At 44.3% G+C, this 20,229-nt stretch overlaps 1 protein-coding gene across 4 annotated transcripts in view; it reads left to right on the top strand.

Moving 5' to 3' along the window:
* Nucleotides 1–20,229, top strand: part of LOC137524955 (dynein axonemal heavy chain 11-like) — a 378,600-nt gene that overhangs the window by 265,410 nt on the left and 92,961 nt on the right. For all 4 annotated transcript variants that reach the window (XM_068245507.1, XM_068245505.1, XM_068245508.1 and 1 more), the window contains 3 exons: nt 1,276–1,424; nt 1,574–1,701; nt 10,283–10,510. In XM_068245507.1, coding sequence (XP_068101608.1) covers nt 1,276–1,424; nt 1,574–1,701; nt 10,283–10,510 — 505 coding nt within the window. The remainder of the gene's footprint in view (nt 1–1,275; nt 1,425–1,573; nt 1,702–10,282; nt 10,511–20,229) is intronic.

Below are 20,229 nucleotides of genomic sequence, written 5' to 3'. Positions count from 1 at the left end.
TCTGTATGCAGATAACATTCTTTAAACACACCTCGGGTTCTCTTTAAGTTGGCAGGTTGGTTGTGCCCTTTGTCAGATGCTGCTTTCCTGAGAGAACACCAGGTCTGTGAGCCATACAAACCCCCACTCTCCATCCAGTTATCACCCATATGAGGTAGTCAGGTAGAAGCTGGTAGGGGGCGCAGAGCTGACCCCACCCCCTCCTTCCTCTGGGGGAGGAGTTGAGATCAGGTAATGGCTCTATGCTGAGAAAGCATAGCAGACTTTATGACTATTGATATGCATCCAAAGCTTCCTGAACTCAGAAGAAAGACAGACTTTTGAATATATATAAACCAGCTATCACCAGGAGGACATTGAGACATTAAACATGCTTGAAGTGTAATTTTAATATAAATCCGGTATGCTAAATTAGGCCAAAATTGCCCCCCGATTAATAATGCAGCTACAATGCATTACTAATTTTGCTCCCCTAAAAAGGGATGATCTCGAATTTGTCCCAAAGCCATTTTGCTATAGAAATTCTCATTTCTGCCTGAAGAAAATGTACATAGCGAGTTATGCAAACTGCATAACTTGCTATTTACATCATGTGCCACACATACGTTTCTCTTGTAATTGGCCACATAAGTGGTGCATGTATATAGCAAGTTACACAATACGTTTGTAAAGTAAATGGTGTAAATCCCAGTAAACTTAACATGCGCTATCTGCACACGATACGGTTATCAAGCTTTTGTGACTAGAGCTCAAAGTAAAAGAACACTGAAATGAGGCAGCTGTTGGAGGAAGGTAATGGGGGTAGTTAAACAACATTCGTACTTAAAGTGTACCCGAGGCGACATGTGACGTGATGAGATAAACATGTGTATGTACGGTACAAAACATATTAATAGCCAGGCTGTTTTACTTGTTTTATTTTGCTGCCTGAAAGAGTTAATTTCTAGGCATGGAAGTGACAGCTTCTGTCTTGTTGGTACCTTGTCGGTAATATAGTAAACATCACTGATAAGCAAATTACAGCCATAAAAGTTTTCTTGGCAGAATACAACTGCAAAGGGAGAGCAAAGGGATATAGAAAAAGGTCAATAGTTCACATATTTTCATTTAGGGACATTTGGTATGCTGCCACTGAGCAGAGACAACAACATATTCAATCTACTTTGTAAATGTTTAAATATAAAACCAGGGGGTTATAAAAAAAAAGGTCATGTTTAGGAGATAAAAGTGAACATCCAACTTCTCAATTCCATTGAACTTACATATGCATTTTAGGAATTTTGTTGAGGAGAAACTTGGAGCCAAATACGTGGAGAGACGCAAGACAGAATTTGCTAAATCCTTTCAGGAAAGTGGCCCAGCTACTGCCATTGTTTTCATACTGTCTCCTGGAGTTGATCCCTTGAAGGATGTAGAGACACTTGGTAAGAACAACATTACATCCTTGTATAAATATTTCTGTATCCCATCTCTGGTATGGTTAATACGGTTGTGTGTGCTTTATATGCTGCTGATAAATCCTTAGCCACTCTTGTGTGCTTCTGTCGCTTATGTGATTGCTTGTATCGCTTAGGTGACAAACTTGGATTTACCATTGACTCGGGAAAACTTCACAATATCTCCTTGGGTCAAGGGCAGGAAGTTATAGCAGAAATAGCGATGGAAAAGGCATCAAAAGAAGGCCACTGGGTTATACTTCAAGTAAGCCGATTCTGTTTGTTATAGAAGTGCTTCATTGCCGAGCTCTGAAACTGCACTTTCACAAAAAAAAATACCTTCGTCTTCTACAAAAATGCTTTGTGGAATGAAATTGGGTACATGTCCAAATACATTTCTTTTTAATGATACACTCTAGTTATTTTGTGTTGATTGAAAGCAGGATTTTTATTTATTTTGAGAAGATGGCATTGATCACAGTTCGTACATTGGTGTCTCTTTCAAACTGAAACATTTTCACACAACGCTGACCAATTTTACTATCAATTTAAAACTTGTAAACATAATGTAAAATTGCATAGCCTGCGTAATTACCAGGCTGAACAGAATGCAAATGGAAAAGAGGCAATGAATGAATTTTTCCAAAATTATATTGAACATCTGGCCAAAGACAAAAAGAAGCAAAAAATGATGTTTATTATTAGGACTTTTTATTGCTATGAATTTATAATCTTTCATTATTTAAACATATTTTTATGACTAGGATATTTTACTTATATTCTCACCCTCCCCGCTACCTGTCTGTTCTGAGCGTATGTCAAGATTAGCAAGCGGATAAATTCCGTACTACTGCCAGACTGTGGATAAAGTCATAGATAAAGCTTTATTGATCATACGTAGGGATGGCGTGAAACTCCTACAAAATAAAAAATAAACATACCAAAAGTAATATCCAACATGTGATCATAACATTGAAGCTCCAACTTATCAAATACTGAAATATAGAAGAACTATGCTAGAGTACAACATCGTAATTAGCACACAACATAGCAGTAGGTGTCAACAAAAGCAGACAGGTATACCGCTACACTCCACAGCGGACAGAGCTGGACCTGGATAACCACCCCGTGAGTAAAGGAAATGAGAAAGGGGTCCGCTTCAATGTCACATAAGGTTTATTGAGGACTTATCCCAAAACAGCAAAAGGAACACTCTGCTGACATGTTTCGAACCTGGAGTGGTCCTTAATCATAGCACATTAAGGACCACTCCAGGTCCGAAACATGTCAGCAGTAGGTATGCAGGATATGACCACATTTATCAGGCCAGATGACAAGTCCAGAAAATGTGATGCAAGATGGAGATATAGAAATGGCCACCTGCAACGTCTCTGCTATTAAATTTAGCATATAAACATCTACACCTGTGTCTCATCTCTGCAGTTCAGATTGGGTATGAAGAAGTCCTCTACTTTGTGGAACTCCCTCCCCTTATCAGGCCTGCCCCCACCTTTAACTCATTCCAGCAGTCCTTTAACACCCATCTGTTCACCACTGCTTACCCACCATTTCTATAGCTCGATCCCCCTCCCTTGCCCTTACACCCACCCCCCTTATGTGTTCCTCCCTCCCACCCCTTCGATTTCAAGCCTATTTGGTAGAGCTCTTCTTCGCCACCATACGGACTCAGTGACTCGTCTGTTATACTTATCCCTATGTTATTACATCACTATTTTTGTGTATCATTGTTGAATGCTATAATGTCCCTGTGTAACATTGTTTAATGCTGCAATGTCTCTCGTATCTATTGTACAGTGCTACATAATATGTGAACCCAATATAAATAAAGTTTAAGAAGAAGTCGAGGCACAACTGAAATGATCGCTCACCAACTTTGTGTTCTAATGACTCATTCTGTTTAGGTAGAGAGCAGACAGTATAACTAATCAGAAGAGATAGGGGGCCATATGCTCATCAATTTTTCTCCTAAGTTTTCTCCTATATGATATTTTAACACCTTAGCAATAAGTTACCATTTAAGCCACCAGCAAGCAAGAAAATCCTCTGAATAATTTTGACAGTACTTTTTCACCTACTTTGTAGTACTTAATCAATTGCGCAGTGCTAAATAGTTGTATTAAACAGAAGATGAAAAATTATCTCCTAGGAGAAAACTAAGGAAAAAAAGTGAATTGCAAATGGGCCAGGGTGCTTTAATGGAAATTGTATGTTGCTTTGTACTAGTGTTGGGCGAACACCTAGATGTTCAGGTTCGCGAACGTTCGCCGAACATCGCCGCGATGTTCGGGTGTTCGCGCCGAACTCCGAACATAATGGAAGTCAATGGGGACCCAAACTTTCGTGCTTTGTAAAGCTTCCTTACTTGCTACATACCCCAAATTTGCAGGGTATGTGCACCTTGGGAGTGGGTACAAGAGGAAAAAAAATATTTGAAAAAGAGCTTATAGTTTTTGAGAAAATTGATTGTAAAGTTTCAAAGGAAAAACTGTCTTTTAAATGTGGAAAATGTCATGTTTCTTTGCACAGGTAACATGCTTTTTGTCGCCATGCAGTCATAAATGTAATACAGAGAAGAGGTTCCAGGAAAAGGGACCGGTAATGCTAACCCAGCACCAGCAGCAGCACACGTGATGGAACAGGAGGAGGAGGCGCAGGAGGAGAAGGCCACGCTTTTTGAGACACAACAACCCAGGCCTTGCATGAGGACAAGAAGCGTGCGGATAGCATGCTTTTTACCGCCATGCAGTCATAAATGTAATAAAGATGAGAGGTTCCATAAACAGGGACCGGAAACGCTAACCCAGCAGCAGCAGCAGCAGCAGCACACGTGATGGAACAGGAGGAGGCGCAGGAGGAGAAGGCCACGCTTTGAGACACAACAACCCAGGCCTTGCATGAGGACAAGAAGCGTGTGGATAGCATGCTTTGTACCGCCATGCAGTCATAAATGTAATAAAGATAAGAGGTTCAATAAACAGGGACCGGGCAGCAACGCTAACCCAGCAGCAGCAGACGTGATGGAACAGGAGGAGGCGCAGGAGGAGAAGGCCACGCTTTCAGGCGCAACTCAGGCCTTGCATGAGGACAAAAAAATGCGTGCGCAATGCAATGAGTAGTGTTCAGGACACAATGGGCTATTCGGAGGAGCTATTCCCACCCCCACAATCTTCTACCTGTGAAAGGTTCAATGAAACAGCCACAAATGTTGTGCCCGGATTCACAACCTTTTTCTGTAGAAAATGCACCTCGCACTGAAATGCAAGGCGAGGCCGAGGATGAACATGACGTCAACAACTCAACATGACGCAAAATGGGGGCGGAACAGAAAGCTGCTTTCAATGTTTTGAAGGCCTTAATTGCCTCCGGTGGCCAGTTAGATGCATCATTCATCACACCCAAATCCCAGAGCAATGTGTGCAGGAATTTGAATCGCAGGAGGTGTACCGAGATCATCTGGACAAGTGACCAAGTGACAAGTGACCAAGTGACAAAGTGACAAAGTGACTGACAAAGTGACAAAATGACAAAGTGACAAAATGACAGTGACAAGTGACAAAGTGACAAAGTGACCAGTGACAAAGTGACAAGTGAGAGGTTGTTCTGGGGAGCTCTACTCCACTGCACACAGTCACATATGAGGAGAGGTCTCGTCGGGACTGCTGATCCTCCTCAGCTTGCTCAAAGCCTTGAGGGTTCCTGAAGATCCTCTGCTTGGAGTTCCCCGGGGTTCAGCTTGGTGTCAGGGTCGGCGGCGTCCTCCTCACTCCAACGTGGCAGATCTTCTGTTGAAGGAAAAAAAAAAAAACATTTTTTAAAGTCCAGTACCGCTTCTGAAGGACTCACCAAGAGATGCAGGAGCGCTTCAATGTAGCGCACCATCGCTCGCTGGGTGATGTCCCTCCCTACGCGCTGGAGTTCTACGCTGCACATGCTAGCACGCTTTTGCGCAATGCCGAGGCGCATTCCAGCAGCTAGCTACCAAGCTTCTGTGGATCTGATTGGGCCACCATGTTGGATCTCTGCCAAGTCCTCCAAAATGTTGAGCAATCCACGTTGCTTGTGACTGAGCAGTGACAACTCTACAGTCAGCATTACAATACCACTGCTGTGTTTACTGAAGAAATCAATGTTGAAGATGGAAACCGCTGGCATGATGCAAGTGGGGGAATCTGAAGATGAAAACGATCAGCGTGATGATACCAACATCAGGCAACCTGCCTCAGGAAACGCTGGTCCCAGCTATGACAAAGAACAGGACGAGGAACAGCTGGAGTTGGAGCAGGAATTGGATGCCCCCACTGCCGAGGGACAGAGCGGTGCACGTTGGACTTCCACAATTTAGCGGGAATGGACAGCAGAAGAGGAAGAAAGTGATGCTGGTGACGAATATGGTGCATCACAACAATCACAACGCTCACAAGAACATGAAGACAGAGGAGTCTGGCAGGATTCTCTGGCACACATGGCTCAATTCATGCTAGACTGCATTGAACGTGGCCCGCGCATTATTCACTATTCATTATTATTCATTATTCTGGACAACACCAATTACTGGGTTTATACCCAGTTTATACAAACACAATGTTAAAAAAGTGATTGAAGAAAGTGTCAGACAGGTCAAAAATGGAACAATTCCAGCAGGCCCTTGAGGATGGAGACTTTAGAGAGGAGATTGACATCCTCCTCCTTCTCTAGCCAGTTGTACGCCCACAGACTGACTTCAGCAAACCCAGGAGGGCAGCAAAGAACACAAGCTGCTGCTAGTGCCCAAAAGGGAATGGTATTGGCAGTGTCCTTGGAGTGGGAACATTTTCTGACACCCATGCAGCAGCCCACAGAACAGCAATAGGGCAGTTTCACGTCCTCCAACACCAATCGCCTGGAGAAGATGGTCAAGGACTACATGTCAGATGGCGTAGCTGTGTTGAACAATCCATCTGCAGACAGACGGTGAGTGTGACAGCACAGAAGGACCATGGCAACTCACTCATAGTACCACAGTTTGATAGTGCTGCCCAAAAAATTATATGGATCCGTGGACCCGGGCAGTACTGGGAAGTGGGAACGCAGATTTTAGTATCTAAACACACGATACAACATGTTTTCCGGGGTCGGACTCTGAGGCACATACAGATGGTCCCGATCATCATCCTCATCATACAACTCTTCTCCTGAGTCTGACCCACCCACCACCTCTGCCACCCCAACATCCCCAGACACAGACCCCTCATCGTCCTCAACATTAACTTGGGATGCTGGCCTGAGCCCAACCTCCTCCTCCACATCAGGCCCCATCATCTCCTCAATGGCAGCCCTCAATAATCGCTCTGGCGCCGGACCGATGGACACAACGTTCTCCTCCGGGGAGGGCTGCTGCTGACCACTGGCTGCTGGGGTGGATGTTATAGCTTGCGTGGGGCGTTGGCTGTTGCTGTTGTTGGGAGTGCTGCTCACAGCGGAGGTCTCTGAGGAACTCATGGTGAGCTCATATAGTGGTTGACGTTGAGTGGAGTATTACTGATCCCAGCAATATACACACTGACTGGCAGAGTACGCAATGCTATATAGTGGTTGACGGTGAGTGAACTACTACAGATCCCAGCAATATACACAGTGACTGGCAGTACAATGGTATGGGTGGGTGAGCAGAGTACTACAGATCCCAGCAATGCTATATAGTAATGGGGTGACTGAGTGAGCGGCAGTGTACTACTGTTCCCAGCAGACACAGAGTGGCAGTAAACACAATGCTATATAGTGTGGCTGAGCGAGCGGTGTAGTACTGTTCCCAGCAGACACAGAGTGGCAGTAAACAGAATGCTATATAGTGTGGCTGAGCGAGATACACAGAGTGGCAGTAAACACAATGCTATATAGTGTGGCTGAGCGAGCGGTGTACTACTATTCCCAGCAGACACAAAGTGGCAGTAAACACAATGCTATATAGTGTGGCTGAGCGAGGTACACAGAGTGGCAGTAAACAGAATGCTATATAGTGTGGCTGAGCGAGCGGTGTACTACTATTCCCAGCAGACACAGAGTGGCAGTAAACACAATGCTATATAGTGTGGCTGAGCGAGGTACACAGAGTGGCAGTAAACAGAATGCTATATAGTGTGGCTGAGCGAGCGGTGTACTACTATTCCCAGCAGACACAGAGTGGCAGTAAACAGAATGCTATATAGTGTGGCTGAGCGAGGTACACAGAGTGGCAGTAAACAGAATGCTATATAGTGTGGCTGAGCGAGCGGTGTACTACTATTCCCAGCAGACACAGAGTGGCAGTAAACAGAATGCTATGTAGTGTGGCTGAGCGAGGTACACAGAGTGGCAGTAAACAGAATGCTATATAGTGTGGCTGAGCGAGCGGTGTACTACTATTCCCAGCAGACACAGAGTGGCAGTAAACACAATGCTATATAGTGTGGCTGAGCGAGGTACACAGAGTGGCAGTAAACAGAATGCTATATAGTGTGGCTGAGCGAGCGGTGTACTACTATTCCCAGCAGCGACACAATGACTGGGGGGACCCTGGCTAGCGTGGCTGGAGCGCGAACTACCCTGCCTGCCTTCCCAAAGCTAAACCCACAGACAAATGGCGGAGATATGACGTGGTTCGGGTATTTATTTACCCGAACCACGTGACAGTTCGGCCAATCAGAGCGCGTTCGGGTCCGAACCACGTGACCCGTTCGGCCAATCACAGCGCTAGCCGAACGTTCGGGGAACGTTCGGCCATGCGCTCTTAGCTCGGCCATGTGGCCGAACGGTTTGGCCGAACACCATCAGGTGTTCGGCCGAACTCGAACATCACCCGAACAGGGTGATGTTCTGCAGAAACCGAACAGTGGCGAACGCTGTTCGCCCAACACTACTTTGTACTGGGACAGTCAAATTTTGACAGGAAGTGCATTTGATATGCCTAGCTCCAACCTGCAAATAACGCTGCATTAAATTTGCTTTAAAGTAGTAATTGTTAGCATCTCATTGACCATTTCTATCCATATTGACCTTCCAATAGTTGTTGTTATTATTATTGTCCTATATGCTTTATATAGTACCGACATCTTCTGCAACACTATTTAAAGAAAGGAATAAATGTAGATAGATAATACAGGAAATGGTACAATATGCAGAGTTGGTAGAAAACACAAATGTTGCCAAGACTAAGAATCAGATTCAGCAAAAAGTACATTTAGGTGAGATAATGAAGAGAAGGGCCGAGGTTAGATTAGGTTTGGCTGGGTTAGCTTTTAGGCTTGTCCGAAAAGGTGCATTTCAAGGGTGTGCTTAAAGGTTTTAAGGGTTGGATAATGACAGATGTGTTTTGGAAGCAAACTCCAGATGTGTGGAGAAGCTTGTGAGAAGTCATGTATACATGAGTGTGAGGAGGTGAGTCTTAGTGGGCAAAAGAAGGTTGTGTGCAAAATAGAGGTTGCAGTTGAAGTGGTATACTGAAACTAGTGGTAGAAATTTATGAAGGATAAAGACTGAATGGGAGAGTCAGTTACAATTCTTAACTATTAGAGGGTGGCAGTGGATAACTGTACTTTGCTGGATACTTTATTGGATATGAGTTTATTTATAGGATACGTTTACCAAAACAACACAAAACTGCCCTATACTCAAAAATGCAAGGTAAGTACATGACTTATGTTAGCACCTTAAGAGAATGGAGAACTCATTGGCTCTGTTTTGTTTACAAATACATCCCCATTAACAGTCTGTACACTTACACCAATATACACCAGCATTGCTGTACACTTATCTTGTTCTGATTTTATTTTGTTTATTTACATTTAAATGCTTTACATTAATTCTTTCATCCCCAAGCCAACTGTATTTAGACTCCTCCTCCCGCCTTTCTCATTGTAAAAGCTTGTACACACAATGCAATTTTCCATCAGGTCAACAGATTGATCCAATAATTTCTGACCGGTCCGATCAGATTCCAATTGAAAACACGATCGGTTTTGGGTAGTTACCAATGGGGAATCGATTGCATTATTGATCAGGAGACTTTTTGGACATCTACACACAATGGAACTTTTTATTAGTTCAAATTGCATTTTGTGTACTGGGCTTAAAGAGGAACTCCAGTGAAAATAATATAAAAAAGTGCTTCATTTTTACAATAATTATGTATAAATTATTTATTTCGTTTTTTCCCTTTGTAAAATCTTTCCTCTCTCTGATTTACATTCTAACATTTATCACATGGTGACATTTTTACTGCTGGCAGGTGAAGTCAGTGGAAGGAGATGCTGCTTGCTTTTTTGGCAGTTGGACCCAGCTGTAAACAGCTGTTATTTCCCACGATGCAATTAGGTTCAGACAGGAAACTGTCAGGACCATGGTCCTGACATCACACTGTGGGAGGGGTTTCACCACAATATCAGCCATACAGAGCCCCTGATGATCCGTTTGTGAAAAGGAATAGATTTCTGATGGGAAAGGGGGTATCAGCTACTGATAGGGATGAAGTTCAATTCTTGGTCATGGTTTCGCTGCTCATTTAGTCAGTTCAACCTCCACCCTTCCTCTATACAAATGAGGAATGGCTGGACTTTTTTTTGTATGTGCTACATCTGCTCACTACAAGTGGTACTTAATAAATATTGCTGTCATTTCATTTTTCGCAGATACCTACATGAAATAAAAAAGTTAAATATTTTCCACCACTGTATAAATGAATAAGAAAATATACTAACCACTTACTATTCCCTTTAAATGATTCATGCAGACATTTTCACCCGTGGGAGGTTAAGTTTTTACAGCTCGTAATTGTATTATACATACTGAATTAAAATAATCTGTGTTTGCAGAACATCCACCTGGTGGCTAAATGGCTGAGTACATTAGAAAAATTATTGGAAAAGTACAGTATTGAAAGTCATCCCGACTACCGTGTCTTCATGAGTGCGGAGCCAGCTGTGACGCATAAAGAGCACATCATCCCGCAGGGCATCCTGGAAAATGCTATAAAAATTACAAACGAACCCCCAACCGGAATGCTGGCAAATCTGCATGCTGCACTGGATAACTTTGATCAGGTCAGCACAGCCGCATGGTATAATCTGTATTACATACTCACTATGTCGCATCAGAAAAATGAAATAGATAGAAACATATTAATAATAAACACAGCAGTGAAAAAACAACTAACCTATTGCCTTTTCTTTCGTAACCATCATTCTATCCTGTACAAAGCTGCATTTAAAGTATACACGGCAGAGCTGGTTCATCCACAAGGCAGGGGCTGGAAAGAGTCTAGGGGCCTGGTGGATGCCAGCTCCCACCAAAATTTCACTATTTGCCAGGTGCTCATCAGCGGCGGGCAAATTCCAAATTTACATGGAAAAACAATGCAGCAAATCACATAAATAGACAGAGTTACGTGGCTTCTGTGCTAGCTGTTCTGGCTTTATGCTGCTGCCAGGTTGTCTGGCAGTTCCCCATAGCATTCCCTGACCTTCTGGTGATCCCTCTCCAATCATGCTCCCACAGGCCTCCCATTGAGACACCACAATCCCAGCATGCCCCCATAGAAGAACCACAGCTCCCATAAAGGTATCACAGTGTCCAGCATGGCACCACAGCATCCAGTATTCCCACATAGAGGCACCACAGCACCCAGCATACCCTTAAATGATGCACCACATCTCCCAGCATGCCCACCATTGAGGCACAACAGCTAACTCTGTCTGTGGGACATTCGGGGCACCCCAGAATAGATCCGGGGCACGTGCCATTGATATTTTGGGCTAGCAACACCCCCATTATCCGTTTTCTGGTACACGGTACAAAAACACTTACTTCCGTAACAAGAGGGAAGCCTCTGGATCCTGATGAGAATTCCCAGGGTGTCCTCCGGTCCCCTGTTGCCGCTCATGGACCCTCCAAAGTTTGCCAACAAGGGCTTGTTGGTAATCTGATCCTCTTCAAGTACGAGCATGGCTGCAGTCTGCCTGCACTCGTGCCAGTAGAGGAGCGTGGCTCCAATCAGCTGGAGGGTCCCAGGCAGTGGCCGAAGACCAGAGGATGCTGTGGGAAGCCTCTATAGGATCCACAGGCTTCCCTCTCTTTAGGTAAGTATATGTTTATGAACCCGAGCATCGGCTTGAATTCTCTTTAACCACTTGCCGACCGCCCACAGCCCATGGGCGGCGGCAAAGTGGACGCCTAAAGGACCGCAATACGCCTTCAGGCGGCGCGTCCTTTAGGCATGCCGGGGGAGCGATCGCGTCATTGATGACGCGCGCTTCCCCCGGCAACTGGCTCCGCCCACCCGCCGTAACATCCCGCCGGCCGTACGGAAGCGCCGGCGGGATGTTAACCCCGCGATCGCCGCATACAAAGTGTATAATACACTTTGTAATGTATACAAAGTGTATTATACAGGCTGCCTCCTGCCCTGGTGGTCCCAGTGTCCGAGGGACCACCAGGGCAGGCTGCAGCCACCCTAGTCTGCACCCAAACACACTGATCTGCCCCCCCCCGCCCACTGATCGCCCACAGCACACCTCAGACCCCCCCCTGCCCACCCCCCAGACCCCTGTTTGCACCCAATCACCCCCCTAATAACCCATCAATCACTCCCTGTCACTATCTGTCAACGCTATTTTTTTTTTTATATCCCCCCCTGCCCCCTGCCCCCTCCTGATCACCCCCCCACCCCTCAGATTCTCCCCAGACCCCCCCCCCCTGTGTACTGTATGCATCTATCTTCCCTGATAACCTGTCAATCACCCGTCAATCACCCATCAATCACCCCCTGTCACTGCCACCCAACAATCAGCCCCTAACCTGCCCCTTGCGGGCAATCTGATCACCCACCCACACCAATAGATCGCCCGCAGATCCGACATCAGATCACCTCCCAAATCCATTGTTTACATCTATTCTCTCCTCTAAACACCCACTAATTACCCATCAATCACCCATCAATCACCCCCTATCACCACCTGTCACTTTTACCTATCAGATCAGACCCTAATCTGCCACTTGCGGGCACCCAATCACCCGCCAACACGCTCAGATTGCCCTCTGACCCCCCCTTATCAATTCGCCAGTGCATTAATTACATCTGTTCTTCCCTGTAATAACCCACTGATCACCTGTCAATCACCTGCCAATCACCTATCACCCATCAATCACCCCCTGTCACTGCCACCCATCAATCAGCCCCTAACCTGCCCCTTGCGGGCAATCTGATCTCCCACCCACACCATTAGATCGCCCGCAAACCCGCCGTCAGATTACCTCCCAAATGTATTGTTTACATCTGTTATCTTCTCTAAACACCCACTAATTACCCATCAATCACCCATCAATCACCCCCTATCACCACCTGTCACTGTTACCTATCAGATCAGACCCTAAGCTGCCCCTTGCGGGCACCCAATCACCCGCCCACACGCTCAGATTGCCCTCAGACCCCCCCCCCCCCCCCTTATCAATTCACCAGTGCATTAATTACATCTGTCCTTCCATGTAATAACCCACTGATCACCTGTCAATCACCTGCCAATCACCTATCACCCATCAATCACCCCCTGTCACTGCCACCTAACAATCAGCCCCTAACCTGCCCCTTGCGGGCAAACTGATCACCCACCCACACCAATAGATCGCCCGCAGATCCGACATCAGATCACCACCCAAGCGCAGTGTTTCCATCTATTCTCTCCTCTAAACACTCACTAATTACCCATCAATCACCCATCAATCACCCCCTATCACCACCTGTCACTGTTACCCATCAGATCAGACCCTAATCTGCCCCTTGCGGGCACCCAATCACCCGCCCACACGCTCAGATTGCCCTCAGACCCCCCCCCCTTATCAATTCACCAGTGCATTAATTACATCTGTCCTTCCATGTAATAACCCACTGATCACCTGTCAATCACCTGCCAATCACCTATCACCCATCAATCACCCCCTGTCACTGCCACCCAACAATCAGCCCCTAACCTGCCCCTTGCGGGCAAACTGATCACCCACCCACACCAATAGATCGCCCGCAGATCCGACATCAGATCACCACCCAAGCGCAGTGTTTCCATCTATTCTCTCCTCTAAACACTCACTAATTACCCATCAATCACCCATCAATCACCCCCTATCACCACCTGTCACTGTTACCCATCAGATCAGACCCTAATCTGCCCCTTGCGGGCACCCAATCACCCGCCTACACGCTCAGATTGCCCTCAGACCCCCCCTTATCAATTCGCCAGGGCATTATTTACATCTGTCCTTCCCTGTAATAACCCACTGATCACCTGTCAATCACCTGTCAATCACCCATCAATCACCCCCTGTCACTGCCACCCATCAATCACCCCCTGTCACTGCCACCCATCAATCAGCCCCTAACCTGCCCCTTGCGGGCAAACTGAACACCCACCCACACCAATAGATCGCCCGCAGATCCGACGTCCGATCACCTCCCAAGTGCAGTGTTCACATCTGTTCTCTACCCTAAACACCCACTAATTACCCATCAATCACCCCCTGTCACTGCTACCTATCAGATTAGACCCCTATCTGCCCCTAGGGCACTCAATCACCCGCCCACACCCTCAGAATGCCCTCAGACCCCAGCCCTGATCACCTCGCCAGTGCATTGCTTGCATCTATTCCCCCCTCTAATCACACCTTGAGACACCCATCAATCACCTCCTGTCACCCCCTAGCACACCTACCCATCAGATCAGGCCCTAATTTGCCCCGTGTGGGCTCCTGATCACTCGGCCAAACCCTCAGATCCCCCTCAGACCCCCTTCCGATCACCTCCCCAGTGCATTGATTGCATCTATTTTCCCCTTTAACCACCCCCTGAGACACCCATCAATCACCTCCTGTCACCCCCCTAGCACTCCTATCCATCAGATCAGGCCCAATACAACCTGTCATCTAAAAGGCCACCCTGCTTATGACCGGTTCCACAAAATTCGCCCCCTCATAGACCACCTGTCATCAAAATTTGCAGATGCTTATACCCCTGAACAGTCATTTTGAGACATTTGGTTTCCAGACTACTCACGGTTTTGGGCCCGTAAAATGCCAGGGCGGTATAGGAACCCCACAAGTGACCCCATTTTAGAAAAAAAGACACCCCAAGGTATTCTGTTAGGTGTATGACGAGTTCATAGAAGATTTTATTTTTTGTCAAAAGTTAGCGGAAATTGATTTTTTATTGGTTTTTTTTCAAAAAGTGTCATTTTTCACTAACTTGTGACAAAAAATAAAATCTTCTTTGAACTCGCCATACACCTAACGGAATACCTTGGGGTGTCTTCTTTCTAAAATGGGGTCACTTGTGGGGTTCCTATACTGCCCTGGCATTTTAGGGGCCCTAAACCGCGAGGAGTAGTCTAGAAAACAAATGCCTCAAAATGACCCGTGAATAGGACGTTGGGCCCCTTAGCGCACCTAGGCTGCAAAAAAGTGTCACACATGTGGTACCGCCGTACTCAGGAAAAGTAGTATAATGTGTTTTGGGGTGTATTTTTACACATACCCATGCTGGGTGGGAGAATTTTCTATGTAAATGGTCAATTGTGTGTAAAACAAATCAAACAATTGTCATTTACAGAGATATTTCTCCCACCCAGCATGGGTATGTGTAAAAATACACCCCAAAACACATTATACTACTTCTCCTGAGTACGGCGGTACCACATGTGTGGCACTTTTTTACACCCTAAGTACGCTAAGGGGCCCAAAGTCCAATGATATTGAAATATGATAACAGAGGCGCCAAGCAGAATAAAATTAGTTACTAACTAAAGTGGCACTTTTGGAGTTACTAATAAATGTTACTTTAGACTGTAAGTAACCTGTCCATTGTCCGGCCATTTTTTTCAGAAGGGAGGTGAGTCCACCCACTTCCCCCTTTTTAACAATTTTAACTAATTTTATTCTGCTTGGCGCCTCTGTTATCATATTTCAATATCATCTAGTCCACCCTTGGTGGAGGGGTGTATCCCCATTTTCTCCTATCTACAGAGAGCGACTTTTTAACCTGAGCGGGGTCAGGTTACAATTCTCCCCGCCGGCCTTTCCAGTGGTTGCCTTTGTGGCGACCCACCCTTGTGAGTATAATCATCTCATTTATTCACAACAGACCTCTCCATATTAACATACTGCACCATATTGGGCTCTCGGTTTCTCCCCCATTTTCAAGCCAAAGTCCAATGAGTACCTTTAGGATTTCACAGGTCATTTTGCGACATTTGGTTTCAAGACTACTCCTCACGGTTTAGGGCCCCTAAAATGCCAGGGCAGTATAGTAACCCCACAAATGACCCCATTCTAGAAAGAAGACACCCAAAGGTATTCCGTTAGGAGTATGGTGAGTTCATAGAAGATTTTATTTTTTGTCAAAAGTTAGCGGAAAATTGATTTTTATTGTTTTTTTCACAAAGTGTCATTTTCCACTAACTTGTGACAAAAAATAAAATCTTCTATGAACTCACCATACTCCTAACGGAATACCTTGGGGTGTCTTCTTTCTAAAATGGGGTCATTTGTGGGGTTCCTATACTGAACTGGCATTTTAGGGGCCCTAAACCGTGAGGAGTAGTCTGGAAATCAAATTTCGCAAAATGACCTGTGAAATCCTAAAGGTACTCATTGGACTTTGGGCCCTTTAGCGCAGTTAGGGTGCAAAAAAGTGCCACACATGTGGTATTGCCATACTCGGGAGAAGTAGTACAATGTGTTTTGGGGTGTATTTTTACACATACCCATGCTGGGTGGGAGAAATACCTCTGTAAATGACAATCTTTTGATTTTTTTTACACACAATTGTCCATTTACAGAGTTATTTCTCCCACCCAGCATGGGTATGTGTAAAAATACACCCCAAAACACATTGTACTACTTCTCCCGAGTACGGCGATACCACATGTGTGGCACTTTTTTGCACCCTAACTGCGCTAAAGGGCCCAAAGTCCAATGAGTACCTTTAGGATTTCACAGGTCATTTTGCGGAATTTGATTTCCAGACTACTCCTCACGGTTTAGGGCCCCTAAAATGCCAGGGCAGTATAGGAACCCCACAAATGACCCCATTTTAGAAAGAAGACACCTCAAGGTATTCCGTTAGGAGTATGGTGAGTTCATAGAAGATTTTATTTTTTGTCACAAGTTAGTGGAAAATGACACTTTGTGAAAAAAACAATAAAAATCAATTTTCCGCTAACTTTTGACAAAAAATAAAATCTTCTATGAACTCACCATACTCCTAACGGAATACCTTGGGGTGTCTTCTTTCTAAAATGGGGTCATTTGTGGGGTTCCTATACTGCCCTGGCATTTTAGGGGCCCTAAACCGTGAGGAGTAGTCTGGAAATCAAATTCCGCAAAATGACTTGTGAAATCCTAAAGGTACTCATTGGACTTTGGGCCCTTTAGCGCAGTTAGGGTGCAAAAAAGTGCCACACATGTGGTATCGCCGTACTCGGGAGAAGTAGTACAATGTGTTTTGGGGTGTATTTTTACACATACCCATGCTGGGTGGGAGAAATAACTCTGTAAATGGACAATTGTGTGTAAAAAAAATGAAAAAATTGTCATTTACAGAGATATTTCTCCCACCCAGCATGGGTATGTGTAAAAATACACCCCAAAACACATTCTACTACTTCTCTTGAGTACGGCAATACCACATGTGTGGCACTTTTTTGCAGCCTAACTGCGCTAAGGGGCCCAAAGTCCAATGAGCACTTTTAGGCTTTACAGGGGTGCTTACAAATTAGCACCCCCCAAAATGCGAGGACAGTAAACACACCCCACAAATGACCCCATTTTGGAAAGTAGACACTTCAAGGTATTCAGAGAGGGGCATGGTGAGTCCGTGGCAGATTTCATTTTTTTTTGTCGCAAGTTAGAAGAAATGGATTCTTTTTTTTTTCTTTTTTTTGTCACAAAGTGTCATTTTCCGCTTACTTGTGACAAAAAATAATATCTTCTATGAACTCACTATGCCTCTCAGTGAATACTTTGGGATGTCTTCTTTCCAAAATGGGGTCATTTGGGGGGTATTTATACTATCCTGGAATTCTAGCCCCTCATGAAACATGACAGGGGGTCAGAAAAGTCAGAGATGCTTGAAAATGCGAAAATTCACTTTTTGCACCATAGTTTGTAAACGCTATAACTTTTACCCAAACCAATAAATATACACTGAATGGGTTTTTTTTTATCAAAAACATGTTTGTCCACATTTTTCGCGCTGCATGTATACAGAAATTTTACTTTATTTGAAAATTGTCAGCACAGAAAGTTAAAAAAATCATTTTTTTGCCAAAATTCATGTCTTTTTTGATGAATATAATAAAAAGTAAAAATCGCAGGAGCAATCAAATAGCACCAAAAGAAAGCTTTATTAGTGACAAGAAAAGGAGCCAAAATTCATTTAGGTGGTAGGTTGTATGAGCGAGCAATAAACCGTGAAAGCTGCAGTGGTCTGAGTGGAAAAAAAGTGCCTGGTCCTTAAGGGTTAGAAAGACTGTAGTCCTCAAGTGGTTAAAGAGACACTGAAGCAAAAATATATAATGAATTGGTTGTGTAATACGGATATTTACTAGAACATTAGTAGCAAAGAAAATATTCTCATATTTTTATTTTCAGTAACATAGTGTTTTATAATATTGCATCATTCTCTAGTATTTGCAATTAACATGCTACTCAGCATTCTAAATAATCGACCTGTCCTTTGCAGAAAAAAAGAAAATACAGTGACTGACAGTTGAGATAATAAGCTTCAGAAGACAGAACTCTGCGACTTTGAAAGTCGTGGAGCTCAATTTTGGCTCTTTTGCATAGATAACAACTGGAGTTTCTTAACTCTTCCTGTACTGGAAAAAGTATTAGGCTTATGTCTCTCTGCTCCTAATGTTTTATTTCTTAGCTGTACTACACATACAAATCATTATATCATATTTTTTTCCGCTTCAGTGTCTCTTTAAAAGTAAAGTAAAATGATTACTGTGCTAAAGTACAATGGTTCGAAAAATTACCGTAACAATAAAATTAAGTGAACGTAAAAGTTCCGGTACACTATCCAATCTTTATTATACAATCTTTTCAGATTTACCAACTACAGTAGAGTACCGGTCATCCAGAGCTCAACTAACCGGCAGTCTCAACCAGCTGACACAAAATGCTGGAAGGCAATGCTCACATTTATGTGGAAGACTGTGTGGATTCAGCATCCCAGCATTTCTTTAATATACGTTTCCGTGGCACTCCTGATGGTCCCCCAATACTTTCCCACCTCTCCTCACCAGTCACCACACTGAAGCCTTGGGGAAAGTTTTTTTTTTTTTAATCTGCCTGCAGGCCATACTACCGCGCCGGACTGCCACCATTCATGGCTATGTAAACAAATCGAAAGTCCCGGCTTCAGTCTCGCTGTTAGGCCACATTTTGCAGCATTGCAGGCATTTTGCCCGTTAACTACAGACAGCTCCAGGTTGCTCCCTAACATTTTAGAGGCTACCAGGTAGGAAAGAGCGCACCAGAAGAGGCCACCAAACCAGGCACAAGGGCTGTAGGCAACTTGCCTGTAAGTTTGCCTTTATTTGTGTTTATATACTATTAAATACTATGATATGTACAGCATATAGCGTGAGGTACAGAACTGTAGTAGCTGGACCTATTTTTAACACTGAGTCTCAAGCAACCAGAAAACACACCTATCCGACATCAGCCAATCCCTGTCTGTGCCAGATAACCAAGAATTTACTGTATATGTAGTTTAAACGGAATCTGAAGTGAAAATAAACTTATTATTTAATGATTTGTATGTGTAGTACATTGTTTCAAGTACAGGAAGAGTTAAGAAACGTAAGTTGTTATCTATGCAAAAGAGCTTCTTTGAGCTCTCCGACCAAGCTTGGTTGGCTACAGTGCTATTTTCTGAAGCACTTATCGCCACCTGTCTCTCAGTGTTTCTTGTTTATTTTAGGTTTTACTGCAAGAAAGTTCAAAAGGTCATTAGCTCTGCTCTGTTTCATAGTTTAGAATACAGAGTGTAGTTTGTAAACAGCATATATTAGATGCAGTGTTATAAAATAAAAAGCTACAGTATATTCTGGCGTATAAGACTACTTTGTAACCCTTGAAATTCTTCTGAAAAGTCATGGGTCGTCTTATACTACGGGTGTCAGTGTCATTGATGCTGGATGATACGCCCTATCCTGCTACCGCTGCTGAGGACTGTAGTGAAGCGGCGCAGGCGCACATGTGCGAGATCTGAGAGGCAGAGAAGGAGGTAAATAGGATACAAGGGCGGGGCCAGAAGGGTGAAAGAGGCGTGTTTTATGGGCACAGCGCAATCTGGAGAGTTGGTCACTTAGGGAGAGGGAGAGTTGACCAATCCAACCAGTTAATCAACTATATACTGTTTTATACTGGGTACCACATACAGTACAGCACCAGTATCTGTTCATACATAGCACCAGTATATGATTTTTTTTTTGGGTGTGCGTTGGAAGAGGGGTAGTCCTATACAGCGAGTATATACCAAACTCTATATTTTAACTGAAAAAGTTGGAAGGTCGTCTTATACGCCCAGTCGTCTTATACGCCGGAATATACGGGTATATAACTGAAAATAAAAACATGAGACTCTTTTCTTTTGCTACTAATGTTCTATGAATTATCCGTACTACACATACAAATAATTATATCATAAGGTGTTTTTCTTTTGCTTAGTGTCACTTTAAGGCTAGTTTCACACTGGGGGATAGCTTTA

This window comes from Hyperolius riggenbachi, chromosome 7 (assembly GCF_040937935.1).
Source record: "Hyperolius riggenbachi isolate aHypRig1 chromosome 7, aHypRig1.pri, whole genome shotgun sequence".
NCBI classification, from domain to species: Eukaryota; Metazoa; Chordata; class Amphibia; order Anura; family Hyperoliidae; genus Hyperolius; species Hyperolius riggenbachi.
Note: the sequence above shows the minus strand (reverse complement) of the source record. Positions and strands in the feature narration are given on the sequence as shown.